This window comes from Syngnathus leptorhynchus, chromosome 2 (genome assembly GCF_054491065.1).
Source record: "Syngnathus leptorhynchus isolate UIUO chromosome 2, UIUO_Slep, whole genome shotgun sequence".
NCBI lineage: Eukaryota > Metazoa > Chordata > Actinopteri > Syngnathiformes > Syngnathidae > Syngnathus > Syngnathus leptorhynchus.
In genome coordinates, this window is record NC_141196.1 from 14,344,025 (window position 1) to 14,360,170 (window position 16,146).

The 16,146-nt window shown below is 41.4% G+C and overlaps 3 protein-coding genes across 5 annotated transcripts; 2 read left to right on the plus strand and 1 right to left on the minus strand.

Moving 5' to 3' along the window:
* The first annotated feature begins 405 nt into the window (after positions 1 to 405).
* Positions 406 to 4,178, plus strand: hnrnpaba (heterogeneous nuclear ribonucleoprotein A/Ba). Its single transcript, XM_085906235.1, has 9 exons — positions 406 to 567; positions 959 to 1,155; positions 1,547 to 1,715; positions 1,790 to 1,948; positions 2,021 to 2,152; positions 2,225 to 2,321; positions 2,399 to 2,566; positions 2,670 to 2,752; positions 3,149 to 4,178. Exons 2-8 carry the CDS (start codon positions 974 to 976, stop codon positions 2,735 to 2,737), a joined length of 975 nt encoding a protein of 324 aa, XP_085762361.1. The 5' UTR covers positions 406 to 567; positions 959 to 973; the 3' UTR covers positions 2,738 to 2,752; positions 3,149 to 4,178.
* Positions 3,521 to 8,326, minus strand: phykpl (5-phosphohydroxy-L-lysine phospho-lyase). Of its 3 annotated transcripts, none has more exons than XM_085906230.1 (12): positions 8,262 to 8,326; positions 7,837 to 7,930; positions 7,599 to 7,717; positions 7,335 to 7,494; positions 6,762 to 6,836; positions 6,599 to 6,686; positions 6,412 to 6,528; positions 6,269 to 6,351; positions 5,977 to 6,202; positions 5,710 to 5,864; positions 5,448 to 5,537; positions 3,521 to 5,003 (listed from the first exon to the last, which is right to left on the minus strand). In XM_085906230.1, exons 2-12 carry the CDS (start codon positions 7,893 to 7,895, stop codon positions 4,748 to 4,750), a joined length of 1,428 nt encoding a protein of 475 aa, XP_085762356.1. In that variant the 5' UTR covers positions 7,896 to 7,930; positions 8,262 to 8,326; the 3' UTR covers positions 3,521 to 4,747. The 3 variants fall into 3 exon arrangements, with proteins under 3 accessions (XP_085762356.1, XP_085762357.1, XP_085762358.1); XM_085906231.1 differs by lacking the exon at positions 8,262 to 8,326 and having other exon boundaries at positions 3,521 to 4,788; positions 4,870 to 5,003; positions 7,837 to 8,143; XM_085906232.1 differs by lacking the exons at positions 7,837 to 7,930; positions 8,262 to 8,326 and having other exon boundaries at positions 7,582 to 7,706.
* Positions 5,963 to 15,915, plus strand: LOC147060912 (protein FAM53C-like). The gene is given in 5 exon segments (XM_085906234.1): positions 5,963 to 6,869; positions 10,032 to 10,231; positions 11,786 to 11,863; positions 11,866 to 12,744; positions 13,598 to 15,915. Coding segments are annotated over 4 exon segments (1,281 nt in total). The 5' UTR covers positions 5,963 to 6,869; positions 10,032 to 10,153; the 3' UTR covers positions 13,844 to 15,915.
* Positions 15,916 to 16,146: the final 231 nt, after the last annotated feature.

Sequence of the window (16,146 nt, forward strand, 5' to 3'; positions counted from 1 at the left end):
CTAGGAGGAGCAGCCATCGCATTCGTGGGCGGGATGATGACAAATAACAAATATAGCATCGCACTTAATAGTCATGTTTAGTTTTAAACATGGTAAGTATAGTAATACGTACAATATAATCTTTCCAATGCGTATTCTATGAATTAAATAAAAAATAAATAAAAACGGGAAAATAATATTCTATATTTTAAGGTGGATTTTAAGAGCTGGCAATAGATTAATCGTATGCAATTATTGCTAAATCATGAGTGAATCATTCATCGAATGAATAATAATGTATGTTCTTTAGATTGAGGCGATAGCGGTGAAAGGAAGATGGTGCGTATATGATTGGTCGGGCTTGCGTTTGGCTGCTATAATTGGTCAATCTAGTGATTGGCAGCAATAATTGACCAATCGGATTGCGTCTCTATCGAAATGACGTTGTCCCCATCACCGGTTCTAGAAAAACCAACCTCCACGAGTCGGCGTCGTGCGGGAGAAACCATCTTGAAGAGAGCATTTTGGCTTTGTGATTAGCAAGCGGATTTGCGTAGTTTACGTTGTCCGTTTACACCGAATCGGCAAGTAAGTACTTAGATTTTTCGAAAGCAGTTCGTTTTACGAGTTTTGTGAATTTAGTAATGACGCGAAAATACTGTTTTTGCTAGGCTTGCGATTTGGCTGCCGCGGCCTATGCATTACGTAACTGTTCATATGAATTTAACGCTTAATCGTACGTTTTTACATGCACGAAACAGACGTTCGACTATGTGTGTTGTAAAAATGTGGCACGCGGAGTAATAATTTTGCATCGTGAGCAAATTGCAGTTCGATCTGCTGTCAAATTGTCAAAACCGTGCCGGTCAAAATGGTGGGTAATGTGTGCAAGCATTAGCAAATTGCTGCTACTAGTACGACGAGCGCCAAATTGTTGCAACCCATTCGAAGTAACGTAACGATTTTGCCTTGTGTCAAGGTGTATTAAAACAACATGGCTGAAACCGAGCAGCAGTACATGGAAACATCAGAAAACGGCCACGAAGTCGATGACTTTAATGGAGCCGGCCAGGCCGGGGAGGGCGCCTGCGGTGCAGAAGGGCCCGACGACGACAACCAGAACGGCGGCACGGAGGGTGGTCAAATAGACGCGAGTAAAGGAGAAGAAGATGCAGGGTAAGTGTTAATGTTGATATGTAAATGTTGATACGAATTGATTGTTTATCCGCAATTCGGTACGTTGCTGTGTTTCTTTTGTTCAACCGGCCTTTGTTGGCGCCATGTGCCGTGCAAGTGGGGGATGGGCGTCAGTTAACGAGTGAGCCTAATCTATCCCGAAATGTTACTGCAGTCGCACACAGCCCCTAGCAATTGTATCTTTTTAAGGAAAACCTAATTAAAATCGAATGCCGAATGCACTGTCAATGAGTGTTCGAGTACAGCATGTAAATTGATACCCCCCCAGATGCCCTTACCATCCCCCCCAAGCCACACACACCGTGGAAGTAGCGCAGTGGGGCCGAATGCATCAAATGACCTATATTTTTTTGCCCCCTCTTGCTTTCAGAAAAATGTTTGTTGGTGGCCTTAGCTGGGACACAACCAAGAAGGATCTCAAGGATTACTTCTCCAAGTTTGGCGAAGTATCAGACTGCACCATCAAAATTGACCAACAGACAGGGCGGTCACGAGGATTTGGTTTCATCCTTTTCAAAGATGCAGCCAGCGTAGACAAGGTGGGGGTAGCACAAGGCAGTTTGTCTGCTTTGCATCCTTGATTCGGCTAACATGCGCTCATTTGTTATTTTAGGTTCTTGAACAGAAGGAACACAGGCTGGACGGGCGACAAATTGACCCTAAAAAGGCTATGGCTATGAAGAAGGATCCAGTCAAGAAAATTTTTGTGGGGGGACTTAACCCAGACACGGCAAAGGAGGTCATTGAGGACTACTTTAAAACATTTGGAGAGGTATGATGAGTACTGCCTCATGAACAACATCAATTGAAATTTGTTTTAAGTCATTGTTTTTGCCTTCAATAGATTGAGACGATTGAGCTTCCGCAAGATCCAAAGAGTGAGAAGAGGAGGGGTTTTGTCTTTATCACCTATCAAGATGAGGCTCATGTCAAAAAGGTCATGGAGAAAAAGTACCACACTGTTGGTGGGAGCAAGGTAAGCTAATATTTTTCTTTCAAGTGTAATAGTTTAGCCTCTGATTTACCAATGTCGTGCGTTGTGTTGTAGTGCGAAATTAAAATAGCTCAACCCAAAGAGGTCTACCAGCAGCAGCAGTACGGCGTTCGTGGATACGGCGGTGCGCGTGCCAGGGGGGGACGTGGAGGTGAGTTCTCTGAAAAGAAAGAGACGTTTGCTTGTGTCCAGAGGAGTTGGAACCATGGCTACATCTTGTTTTTCCAGGTCAGGGTCCAAATTGGAGTCAAGGTGGTTATAACAACTATTGGAACCAAGGTGGTTACAACCAGAACTATGGAGGCTACGGACAGCAAAACTATGGAGGCTATGGCGGCTATGGAGGCTATGACTACTCTGCTGGTTATTACGGCTATGGGGGTGGCTACGACTACAGTAAGCGATAAGCGCCCCCGAGGGAAAGCGCGGATGGGAGAAGCTTATTTTTTTGGTCCTCCTTGTTGTACAGAACTCAGTCCCTTTTTCTCTTGTCCTCCAGACCAGGGCAATACAAGCTATGGGAAAACTCCAAGACGTGGCCACCCGAGTAGCTACAAGCCATACTGATCACACGTAGTGCAGGTATGCATTTTTGCATCATCCGTGGTAGTATGAGAATATAGCTCCTCTTACCATTGGTGCCTTCTTGATCCCCCTCCACCCAAAAGACCTCCATCAATTCAAATTCCATTCCAACATTTTGGTGGGGGCTAGTGTAGCCTGTTTGATGGGGTCTGGATCCATTCCACCTATCATCTTAAGATGCATCCCTACAAACACTACTTGATCGATAAGGGTTGAGCTGGTGGTGGTTGAGAATAAATAGGACGTTTCACGTCGGTGTAATTGCTTCCGGTTCTGTTCACCCTCGAAAGTCTTTGTCCACTGACTTCGTTCGACTCATTCATGCACCTGTCTGTCTCTGTGTAACGTTTGGTTTATTCTCAGTAACGTTAAGCAACGTGTTTTTCTCTTAAGGTCTAACGTTAATAAGAAAAGAGATCCATGGTCTGACCACAGCGAACATGGGCTCTGGCTTTTCCTTTGGAGTTGGCAGAAATTTGGACTCATGCTCCATTTGTACAGATCAAGTGAGGAATTGGGGAAGCAAATGTCACTTTTCCACTTATTATTTTATATTGTTTTGTGTCCATTTACATTTCCAGCGATGGAAGTGTTATTTTTACTGTACTTTTTGGTACCTTTTTGAATCTAATGTTATTGTATGGTTGTATTTTTACATGTCTACCGGATTTACAAACAGGAGCAAGAGCTTTTAAAGCTCTCAAATAAAACAATTTAGCTTCCCCCCTCCTCCCCCCCTTTCAGTGTTTCTAGACCTTTGGTTTATGTACTACCGTGCTGACTGTCGGTTTGCAAGCTGCATGGCTTCGGATGTGGGGTGAGACAAATTTAAGGGATTGAAACTATTCAAAAGGGTTTATTTGTAAGCGTGGTAAATGATTGTTTGCAGATGGCCTCGTAGATAAAGACAACCAGCATATGTTCTCTGTTTTGTTATATTTTTGTTTTGCTTTTATGGAGATTCTTCCCCGATCGTGTCTGCAGTTTTAGGTGGCTTTACTAGTGTAATACAACTCAATGCAAGCCTGTTAAATGTAAGAGGGTACCCCCTCTCTCTCTCACTGGATACTCATTCCTCTAGTGTCTTGGGCAAATTGGTAGAAATAAACTTTTGGTTTATATTACAAATGGATCTATTTGTTATTATTTGTAAAGTTAATGTTAAATGTTTTGTACTGTTAAATGGCTTGCTTGATGTAGCCGGAGTAATCATCGCGACGGATGCCTCATTGGGAAGCTGCGGGAGCGAGCGTGCTTCACCACCTGCAGTGTTAATATTCAACCCACTAGATGTGGAACTGTGATACTTGAACAAACATTAGTGTGAGTGTGGTATGGTAAGTGCTAATCTTTAATAATGTCTTTTGATTTTGACCCAGATTTACAAACCTATTAAAAATTGAACACAACTGTCCACTTAAAATGAGTCAAAAATAACTGCAGTTTACATCTCAAAACGGCAGTAATTGCGGAACTGATTGAGGTATGGATTGAATCTGCTCATTTTAGTCTTGCAAAATGGTGCACAATCCCTAGAGGAACAAAATGATTGTTTATTTTCATATATAACAAGTGTTACCACACTTGGTTGCCTCTGATTTGAAATTCCTAAATACAGGGTGGGCCATAAGTTTCCATACATAGGGTTTGTATACTGAGGGTACATAACTGAGACATAACACATCGTACACTTGAGATAAATATGGTTCTTCGAGGTATCTGAAACCTAAACGTTCATCTTCTGTATGTATGGTTTGTACACATAAGGTTATCTGAACTGTAAATGTATATAGATGTATAGAGAGATTATACATTTTCCTACTGTATGGAAATGAACTGTCCACCCTGTAGAACGTCAGACAATGGCAATGTGTGAAATGATTGCTTTCTTTTACTGTCAGATGATAGATCATCTCTACCTCTGAACCTAATGAATGTGACCATCTGACAATGTCTGATCAAATTAAAACGTTTTTTACAGGAGCAACAAACCTAGATGTCTTCCTTATCCAGCTTCACATTGGCTTTCATATCTAGGGAATGACAAGTATAGAAATTGTTTTGAGGGGTAAAGTTCACTGAAGTGCCGTTCAATACTTGCGTTTGACATGAACCTGTGAGGATGCGATCAATGCAGCGCACCACCAGCTCAGCATCTTCCATGTTGAAGCACATGGGTGGTTTAAACTTCAAGACATTTTCCCAGGGTCCATCTGTACTGATACAGATTCGATCCTCCACTTTGAGCCTGAATGAGAAAAGAGAATTACAGCCGTGGGGGGGGGAACCCCACCCATCCCGGTTTATTTTTAAATGTCAAGAGCAACTAAAGGTGTATTTGTTTGGATAAGTTATGTTCACAAAAATATCTCCAGACTGAAAGCGATGACATCCATTTTCTAGGGTTTTCTTGAAAGTACAAATTATTATTACGTCATAACTATGGGATTGTACTGCTAAAAGTGTTTGCATTCTATTTTCACGTTCTACACCTTAAGTGGCACCAAGCCTTAAAAATAAAGCAGTCAAAATTGTCTTGACTTTAGGCTTCGACCCTGCTTGTTTTGTGGCCGAAGCGACAAACTTGCAGTCCTTTAAGGTGGCCTAATCATTTTTTTCCATTATTATAAATTTCTGCAATATGGAAACTGATGTGGTTTTGGTGTATTCTATATTGTAGTTACTGGTGTACCTTTTCACCACTTGTGCTGCTGCTTTAGTGGCAGGTGTTCTCAGTCCTCTGTCTTCTACCAGCTCAACTCCTATGAAAAGTCCCACGCCCCTGTAAAATGGCAAAATTGATTATTGAGAGACATTTTTTTTATTTATTTTTTTATGTACCTGTATTGAGACGTTATCTAAGCACAAAGGTGGCTTGGCCAAAATTATATCTATACTCCTCAAAACAAAAACTTTTGGGAGGGCAGATTTTACATCCCACATAGCACTATTACCTAACGTCTCCAATTATTTTATGTCGACTTTTCAGCTCGGCGAACAAATCTTTTAGACGAGCGCCGACCCTTTTGGCGTTTTCTCTCAAGTCCTCTTTCTCTATCACGTCAAGGACAGCCAAACCAATTGCACAAGACACCGGGTTCCCTCCAAACTGCAAGAAATTGATCATTCTGCACAGGATTTTGCTTTGTAAAGAAATCCACAGAATAAGTATGCAAAGTTAGAAGTGTGTCAATTTGTCTAAAATGTGAACGAAAACTTACCGTATTGAAGTACTCTACTCCATTGGCAGTGAAAGCTCTAGCTATCTCTACCGTAGTTGCTACGCATGCAATGGGATGCCCGTTCCCCATTGGTTTGCCCATAGTCACTATGTCAGGGCAAAAATCTGCTCCTTGCAACTGAAAAGCCCAAAAGTGGCTTCCCACGCGTCCAAAGCCGGTCTGCACCTCGTCACACACAAACAGGCCGCCCGCTGAGCGCACATACCTGTGGAAAACAAGCAAAGCACTGCGGCCTTGTTCTGATCACCTCCATCAGCATTTCGAGACTTACTTTGCAACTTGAGCCGAGTATCCTTGCGGCAGAATGATTTGTCCTCCCACGCTTGGCATTGATTCGGCAAAGAAGGCAGCTATCTGTAGGAAATGGGAATTATGATTTTGATATGCCTTTGTTGACTCATTTTCTTGTATCACCTTGCGACCTTTCTTGTGGACCTCCTCTATTATGTCATTGACTGTATTTGCATAAGCTTGACCTGGATTTGGCTCATCCTCTTTGTAGATGCCTCTGTAGGTGTCTGGTAAGGGTGCCTGACACAGTGAAACACATAACAGTATTTAACAACATGTTTTAGCAATTTGGGTGATCATATTTACACACCACATGAACCCATTCTTTTTGTCCATTCAATTTCCGGAACTTGTACGGACTGATGTCGATGAGGGACACTAAATGACCGTGGTATGCACTAAAAAAGGACATTTGACACTGATGAGTCACAGTGAAGTGAATGAATGTGATTTGTTGTAGGGGGAATCCTCACTGATCAAGCACGATGACGTCTTCGTGTTGAGTGTACTGCTGAGCCAAGCGTAGCGCAAGATCGTTGGCCTCGGAGCTGTCAGAAGAACACATGTTCAAGAACTGTTAGGTACTGACAGAATTACACTACTTCAAAAGTTGATATTGGGGTTTTACGGGTCATATGTCACGATGGAATCGAAACTTTAAAATGCACATGCACCAGTTAAATCTTTCAGTACTTTTAGCACAGCTTGCTTTTTCTCAATGATAAAAATCACAACAGGAGTTTTAATCCATGAATCATTCCATCAATTTGGTGGTTCAATTAGAGCGAGCATTTAAATAGTCTTCCTAATCGAGCGCTGTTGATTGAGAACAAGTCAAGGCCCAACAATGTTAAGTTGTCTGACAGAAAGACACAGAATTATATGTCCTCATTGGTGGAAAATGTTAATTTGGCTGTTCAGCTCTTATTGTGAGGATAGCAAGATGTGCAAAAACTTCGCCCATTAAAATCCAATGCTTTTCGGTTTGCTTCCACAAGTTATCCCAAGAGCTGAATATTTCTCACTTCTTCTATCGTGTTACCTACCCAGAGTTAACAAAATAGAAGACTGACAGTCTCTCGGGCAAGGTGGAAGCCAGGCGGTCTGCATACAGGACTAAATTGTCGTGCAGAAATCTTGTGTTGGTGTTCAGAAGTTCCATTTGTTCTGCTGCAGCCTTTGTAACGCTGGGATGGCAATGGCCCACTACAGTTCAAAAACCGTTTGAGTCATTCTTACCACCAGGTGGCACTAGGGTGGCATGCAGTTTTAGAAACATTACAAACTGTGTACCCCATAAAATACTTTACCATGATGAACATTGCTGATGCAGTCCAAATAGCGCCTGTCGTTCTCATCAAAAAGATATTGCCCCCTTGCTCTTACAATTTTGACAGGGTCATCTGAATAAAAAAGTCTGCACGATTGCCTGCAATCAATAATATGTAACAGTTATCACATGATGCATGTGAGACAAATTAGCATATAGTTTAAAATAGACCTAAGCAGTTCAATTACATGTTGTTGTTGTTTTTTAAGAATAGTTACCCGATCAATCGCCTCCTCATTGTTAGGGTTTCCTCTTTTCCGAGTTGCTCTGAAGCCATATCTTTAGGTTGGAGTTGTTTGCAACACTGTAACGCTGGTTATTAAAAAAGAATAATTCAAACGGTTCTCTTATACGAATTCTTGAGTTCTACAGCGCAGGCACGAGCTCAGTTAGTCGTCTTGCGTTATAAACGTGTTACTAATCCAAATGTCTGTGCAGGAACATATGCATCAGACTTAGATTAGATTGTTTGCTGCAAATATATGTAAAATTACTCCCGTCTGTCTAAATCGTTACGACATTTCCGCCTTCGTATTCGACTGTTGCCCTTTGTGGATTAGTCTATCTAGGTTTTGCATACGTAGAGCGTAAATGTCGATTTTGTGGTTACGAATAATAATAAAGCAAAGAAATTATTACACACCAGCTAATTCACAATGGAAGTAGAGCTCGTGGTGTCTTCTATTGGTAAGATTGAAGGCAGAGTTTTTCCCCCTCGGAATGGTATCGTCCAAAGGCTATATAAATAGTCTGCCTAGCACCTCTCATCCGGTGCACTGTGTGCAGCTTCGGTTGCTAAGGAACCACTGAACGAAGGTAATACATCAAGACAGCTGTAGCACGCTAGCTTGCAAATAAGCTGCGTAAAGCTAGCTCAATGTGATCATTTCTGCTCGGACGGTCTTATTCCGTCACGCCATGTTGTCTCAACAATAAGGGCAGCAATTGTGTACAATGTCAAGCGATTAGTCGACATATAATTAGCCGATTAGACGATAGATAAGGGACGCTTATCCCTACTAGCTGGCTAGCAGAGGCGACTGCTAAGTTGTGTTAGACAAGCTGCATCGTGCTGCTGAGCTAACTTTATTTCACAGACACGGTGTGGCTAATTTAAACAAATTGTAAATCGTGTTTTGACAGTGACAATTTGCCTTGTAGTTGACGGTTTGGATGTACTAATTGGGTGTTTATTGTCTATTGGGAGGGAAATGGTTGCAGAAGATTACTCAAAATGTTGTAAGTTAGATACATTTGAACTGTCCCGTGTTGTCATTTGCCTTTTTCAAAACAATTAATTGTAGATTCATGATGTGTCATTGTTTGAGATGCACTTCAATTTATGGCTAAAACTCGTTCGAATAGTGGTTGAGATGCCTGATCATATCTGTGAGAATCTGGTCTGCATGCTAAGTTTTTTTTTTTTTTTTTAAATATATATAAACGTGGAGCACCACGTTTGCCCTTAGGAGGAAGGCTCTCGAGGCCACATCTGACTGCCAACACCAAGTATTGAGTCAGACGATATTGTACCCGTTGCATTATGTCAGCAGTTTTAACCTGGACTTGGAACATGATGTTTTCTTTCTAGAACAAATGCAGTTTAAATCACTTTTGGTATCATATTTACTAAATGCTGTTGTGTCCATATACTACCATATTATCTTTTAATCCCTGTTATTGTTTTCATTGTAACAGTAACTTTTTTTTTGTTTTTGAAGTGAGGTTTGTCGATTGGGTAATTATTCAATCTAATAGGTTAATGTTAATATACAAAAGAACCTGTTTATCTTGTTTTTAAGATATAAATACATCTTAAGGAATTTGCATTTGCTTTGGTATCATAAATGCTGAGTACTTTGTCATCTTTCCTTTGTACCTCTTGTAAAGCTTCTATGGCATGCTCCTATCCCCATTCATTTTCCTCACACTTCCCCCATTCTCTCCCTTTTTAGTCTCTCCCTCCCCCTTCAGTTTTCTCCACAAGTCACAACTGCTGTTATCTGTTTAGGCTGACCCAACTAACGTTGCCTCCCACTTTTTCACCCACAACCTTTCCAGCTTGGGACTCGTTCAGCATGCTCTTTGCTGTGACTGTAGATTTTTGTGCAACTAATAAGGGATTGCAATGCTCACTTACTAAATGACCATGATGGAATGTGAAGTGTTTCTTTGTTCTGGGTCTCCTCGTGTCCATGTGTGTTCTCTGCTTTTGTGAACGTGAACTTCTGCTCCTGGCTTTCATGAGTGCAATAGACATACATTTAGAGACTCACTCTTTTGGGGGTTTTTTTTCTAGCGTTTGACAATATCAAGACTAGAATATTTGATATGTTCAACTGCTGTTGAATTAAAATAGCTTTTTCCAGATGTTTTATGCTCCCCTGTAATAATTTTTCTCATCTCCCTTTAGGTGAAATGAAGATGGTAATAACATGTTTGACCCAATGAGGTGCGGCGAACACATGGCATAAATAATGCCAGGTGTTTGAGAAAAGGGCTCTGCGTGTCTGTTCCTGGATCAGCGCTACCATTATGGTGACACTTATCACGGAGCAGCTCCGAAAGCAAAGTTTGGAAGAACCTTATCACAAGGCTTTCAATGTGAATGTGGTACGTAATTTGCTTCAGTTGGGTTCCACGGTGGTACGGTTTAGCTCAGTTTGGTATTATTTAACTATGATTTTCAGTATTTAATGACCATTAAAGTTAAAATAAAAAAAACACAGAGGATATCGTGTATAGATAATTTTATATGTTTAGTACATTAAACTAAACAAATACCACCCAACTACGTCAAACATTTGCACATAACAGAATTTGACTTTTGTTTTTGCTTTATTTACCTATGAGACACTATTCTTGCTGGAAATTTGGATAACTAGTGCGTGATTTTATTTTGTAATTCTGGCTGCTGGCAGTTACTCACATGGCTCCAAGCATGGAAGTCTTTTTATTGAAATGATAAACAAACACGTTATCCCTGATGATGGCAAACTAGAACATTCATACTTTCTTGGGGTGGACCATTGCAGTATGCTTGAGGGGATGGCTCTAGACCAGGGGGAGCAAACCTTTTTGAATTTCAGAGCTATAGTATGTACTTCAGTGTCGATTAATGCGACGGGTTACCTGTTTGATACAAACTTCTAAATCAGTCACTATATATATGCTCAAACTACATTTCATTGTTATTTTTATCAGCTGTAATTATTGTTCAGGGTGTAACCTGCCTCTCGCTTCATTGTCATGCGGGATAGGTTCCAGCTCACACGCAACCCTCATTGGGATATGCAATATAGAAAATAGCCTCAAGAATGGCTTGAAGATGGGCTCATGTTCATGAATTTACACAATAATTATCAACAATGACTTAAGGTCGGATAAATATGGTAATACAACACTCGATTTCTGTTGAACTCAGCGAGCATCAACACAACATTTCTAGAAAATCATAATGGCCCATCACTGACCTATTTTTGGAAACACTCCCCTGTGCTACTCATGTAGTCCACAAGGACGTAATGCTGTCCAGTGATTGGCCAAAAGAACGCTCACCTTTTTTATTGATTATTTTGTGTCGAAAGAAAAACTTGATTGGTTGGGGAGAAAAATCAAGATCACGTTGCAGATTAAAAGTGGAAAAGGATTTGAAGCTGTATTTCCTGTTTTGGTTGTGGTCTGGGGATGGGCATAATAAGGAATGTTTTCATCTTAATTAATGGTGTCTTGTAGTAATTGGAGTCAAATGGCACCTTTTGAGTGCAACCAACACGGGCACGTTAACTCAGTCTCAATTATGGTTGTACTCTGCTAGCTGGTTATGACACAGACTTAAATAAGAGTTTAGTACGTTGGTGGAGATTCTCATCATCAAATGTTTTTAAAATGACGTAGCAGTCATTCAATGAAATGCAGTCAATTGCCCAGTCTGCACATCGGACTCTTTGAAGTTTATGTTCATTGTATAATTAATTACAGGACAATTCCATGTGGTTTGTTTGGTATGGTATGATGTCATACTATATAGCTGAAGCAGCTCTTGCCATCTTGCCGACGCACCCGTGGTGGAAAAACAAACCTGTATTACTTTGTGCAAATGTGGCTTCACTCTTGTTTTTTTTTTTTGGGGGGATGGGATTTGAATTACTTGTCTAATGTTTTCAGACCCTCCCTGCATTAGGCTCCAGCCCCACTATCTCCTGGACTGCACGCAAGCCAATACAAGGCAAGTTCACTGAAATAAGAGATGCATTTGTAACATGTGACAATCTGGGTCACGGTATCCCTTGACATTTCCAGAAAGCAGCTTTGCCACACAGCCATCATTCAAAGCCCAACCTGCAACCTGTGGACTGGATTCCACGTGGCCTCACCAAGTGGCAAAAGCTCACCATGAACCTGAGGTTTCCATTACAGCCGACTGTTTCCAGTGCTCCCCGCCACCACCCCCTCCAAAGCGTCACTGCCGCTCCCTCTCTGTTCCTGAGGACCTGTCTCAGTGCCGCTCCACGTGGCATCCTTGTGCATCCAAAGTTTGGACCCCAGTAAAACGTGCTACCCAAAGTGCAGGAACCTCTCATTTAAGCTCGGTTGCCAGCTCGTTTCCTCTTTGCGGCCCCAGGACTTTCTATAAATCATCCTCTCTGCATTCTTCCACAAGCCCGACTTTCTTTAGCCTAGCATTATCCGCGGACTCTCCGCTGTCATGGAGCTTTCCGTGGGACCCATGTGACTCCCCCAAAACAGCTTGCTCTTCGTCATTCGCCACCCCATCGTCTTGCTCCTCGTCACCGACGCCCCTTGTGTGTCACGCTGCGCTACACCGCCGGTACTCCCTGTCACCTTTGCAAGTTCTGAACACGTCAGTGCTGTCCCAGTGCCCCCAGCTGGCCCACAACTCTGCTCTGTCATATGGCTGCTCCGGTAGGGATTGCTCAGCTTTGTCGCCATCCCCTACTTCAGCCTGCAGTACACCATCCTCCTCTCGACGCGACCTGCATCGAGCGCTACCGCGATGCCGCTCACAGCCGTGCGACATGCGCAAACCTGGCTTGAAGAGGCCCCACGACCCGGATGTGCTGCCTGGCCCGAGGCCGGGCCTCGACTTTAGCAAGATGACACAGGTTAGCTTGATTCACTCCTTACAATGCCGTGTAATTGACTCCAGAATCTCAGCTCCCTACATGCATAATATGTGGAACAATACATCAAAATCTTGATTTTTTTTTTACGTGAACTTTGGGGTCCAGAATTTGAGAATCTCATTACCCCTGAAAGCGTGTTGTATTAAAAAACTTCGTTACCTTTGGTACTTTGTTGCGTTAATTTAGGTCAGGCATATTGTTGGACACCCGAAGGTTTGCTCCACATCTATGTGGATGAGGTGCTTCTGCGAACTTCCCCCTTTCAGACTCAATTACGCTCTCCGTGACACTGTGATAAAGTAGCCATAAAGATCAAACAGCCCGACCTTTTATTATCAAACACCTTTAAACTGGTCCCGGAAATGCTAAGGATTACCCGCTTGTCAGTTAGCTCTGTACGGTCCTTATATTGTCCATTTAAAATACTACTTGAAAATGTATTTACGACGAAAAAAAATTGGAGTCCATGACCAAACCATGTTAGACAGAAAGCCGCGTGGAATCGAAGGGTGTAAAATCGAGGTTCGGGTGTACAATGTTGCTCACTAACACTAGTCAGATTTAATAAGAAAGTAGAAGAGGTACAAAGAGACCGCAGTTATGTTTATAATGGCAGGCAATTAACCAAAGCAGCTGATAATGCAAGTTGTTAAGCACAGTCGGGTTTGACTTATTCATTATGCTAATGCAGTCAATCTACCATTGTTTTATTTTTAATTACAGTTGGGTGTGGTTTGTTGGATTTAGCAAATTGGCAGTATTCAGACTAAAAAGTTCACATCTAAAGTCGAACACAATCTATTGAATTTCTTGGAATTTTGCCTTTCTCCAGATTGGAAATGGTGAGGCCCAAGTTTCATGTTCAAATGCTTGCACGGCCATGGTGCACTCCCAAATGGACCAGAATACTGCTCCGTCGCCTGTGGAGTTCCTGCGTAGAGCCAGCATCAGACCACTGAGTGAAAGTGAAGAGGAGAATGAAGACGATACAATGAAAAGAACTGTGACACTTGAGGCCAATTTGCTTTTTGAACGAGACTGCACAGAATTGGACTTGAACCTCATAGAAGAAAACTGATGATAGATGGAAATCTTTGCTTCCTGTGGTCGCAGCTTCCTTTACTATGTTCAGCACACTTGTACATGCTCGCTGCCTCTGGCTTATGACTATATTCAAAATCGAAGCAGTTCGAAGCTATAAACAAACCACTCTCGAGCTCTAGGTACTGTTAAAAAAAAAAAAAAAAAAATTCAGTGTCATAGTGCCTCCCTTTTCAGCACTCAGTGAAATTGACAAATCTTTGTGCAGGCAGAGTCTTGTCTGTATGGCTTTCTGCTGGTAAACGATTTATTTAATTTAAAGTGAGGCTGCCATGTGGCTGTATAGTACTTGTCCTGTTATTCTTTTATGGAGTTGAGAAGAGTAGATTGGCTTTAGAGAGCAATACAGTTTGCCAGCCATTCAAATTTTTGTCTTTGGAAAAGTAACTAACATGAAGTTATGCAGTAGGTTGCACAACAGGCGTCATTACTCATTCAGTGGCAGTACAAACATTATTGGCAGACCCCCCCCCCCCCCAAACAAAATATATATATATATATATTTTAACATTGCCATGTAGGTTTGGATCAAACCATAGTTAAAAAATATGTTGGAAATGTTTTTTCAACACACCCTGTAAAAGTGTTTGGAGCTTTTCCCAGTGTATGCTCAGACTGTTCAGAACATTAGGCATGCAAACCTCTGCTACTACTTGTCCTCTTGAAATTTGTGGGTAAGTTGAGCCTATCTTTGATGACTTTGGGCAAGAGGCAGGGTGTTCCCTGTACTGATCATCAGTCAGTCTCAGGGCTCATGGACAAACAACCATTAATCCATGGACAATCAAAAGTAACTAATTACCTTAACATGCGTCTTAAGGAAGCGGGGAACTGTTTTTTTTTTTTACTGCCCTGCACCACACAATCGAATGAAATCGGTACAAGAGCCAAATCAGCATTTCATACATTACAAAGACAATGCTCAGTTTCAAGCATCCTTCTTTATTGTCATATTGTACTGATACAATGTAATAACTGAAAGCTGACTATGTTCAGATAGAAGCACAGCCCATGCTAATCACCTTGATCAAATAAAATACAAAAATACTCAAAGTAAAATTAAGATGACTACATTGTCTCCTACTAGGTCTTGCATTAGCGGTCACTAGATTGCGATGGTGTGCCTAATTTTCTGGTTGCATACTTATATCTTCACTGAAAGTACACCTATTAGCTAAACGAATATTTGGATGTTGTGGCCGCGTACAGTATAACTGTAGTCTCTGATAAAAAGTCACATCCATAATGTTGACCCAGCTTTCCAGGAAAATGGGCATTGTTACAGTTAAGGTGGTAGCTAAAGTTTTTAGCCTTTAGATTGACATCTTTGGGTGTGACTATAAGTTGAGGACATAGTACTTAATAGCTAAAGATACTGTGCGTAAATGTAGGCTCCACATGATACATTCCGAGATACTGCTGCCAATCCTGAAATTCCCCATTCACTACAGAGATGTTTAGTGTTTGAGTATGTTTTTGAGTCCTCCTTTTTGTCCATTTATCCATGTTGTTCAGGGTTCTCACCTGTCCTCACGCTGTAAAGTATTCACAGGTCAGATAAGATCTGTTTGGAGGCTTTTGTGGATTTTGGCTACCAATTTGACAAGTCGGGAACACCTCCTAGTGCCTCTGCCACTGCAGATCCCACAGTTATCTTCCATTGTTTGAACAAATTGAACTTCCATGTTGGTGGTTTGGTTATTAATGACAAATGTTTGTAATTGGACCATGCCTTAAACTCAATATAGAGCTTTATGAATTTTAGTTCTTGGGAGTGGTTATGTTCTGCACTTGACTAGCCTGCCGGATTACAAAAATGAAAATGCTGCAGCCAGCCCATTACATATAGTATGCACAATGTAAAGGATTGTTAAGCGAATACAACTGAGTCAGCGTGGGTGTGAATGAATAATACAAATGAATTTTGGTGGCCTTTGAAATGATTGATTTTGCATATGTTTTCAGATGGAAATATTCTGGATATGAATATATTGCACAATTTATGTACCAATAAAATTTGATAGAGAATGACACAAAATGTCTGTCTCTTATGTAGCTCAAAGCATATTAGAAACACCTCTCAGTATGATACAAACCACTGCTTCACAAGAACAAATTTGCATGAATTCCACTGTGCCTGTCAATCAAAAGTAACGTGCATTTAAGTGACCATTTTTGGGTGTGCACACTTATGCAACCAGTTTCTTGTAATTTGGGAGAAAAAATATAAACCTTCCTTAAAAGAAAAAGCATGAAGCATGCTCGAAAAATGCCATCAAT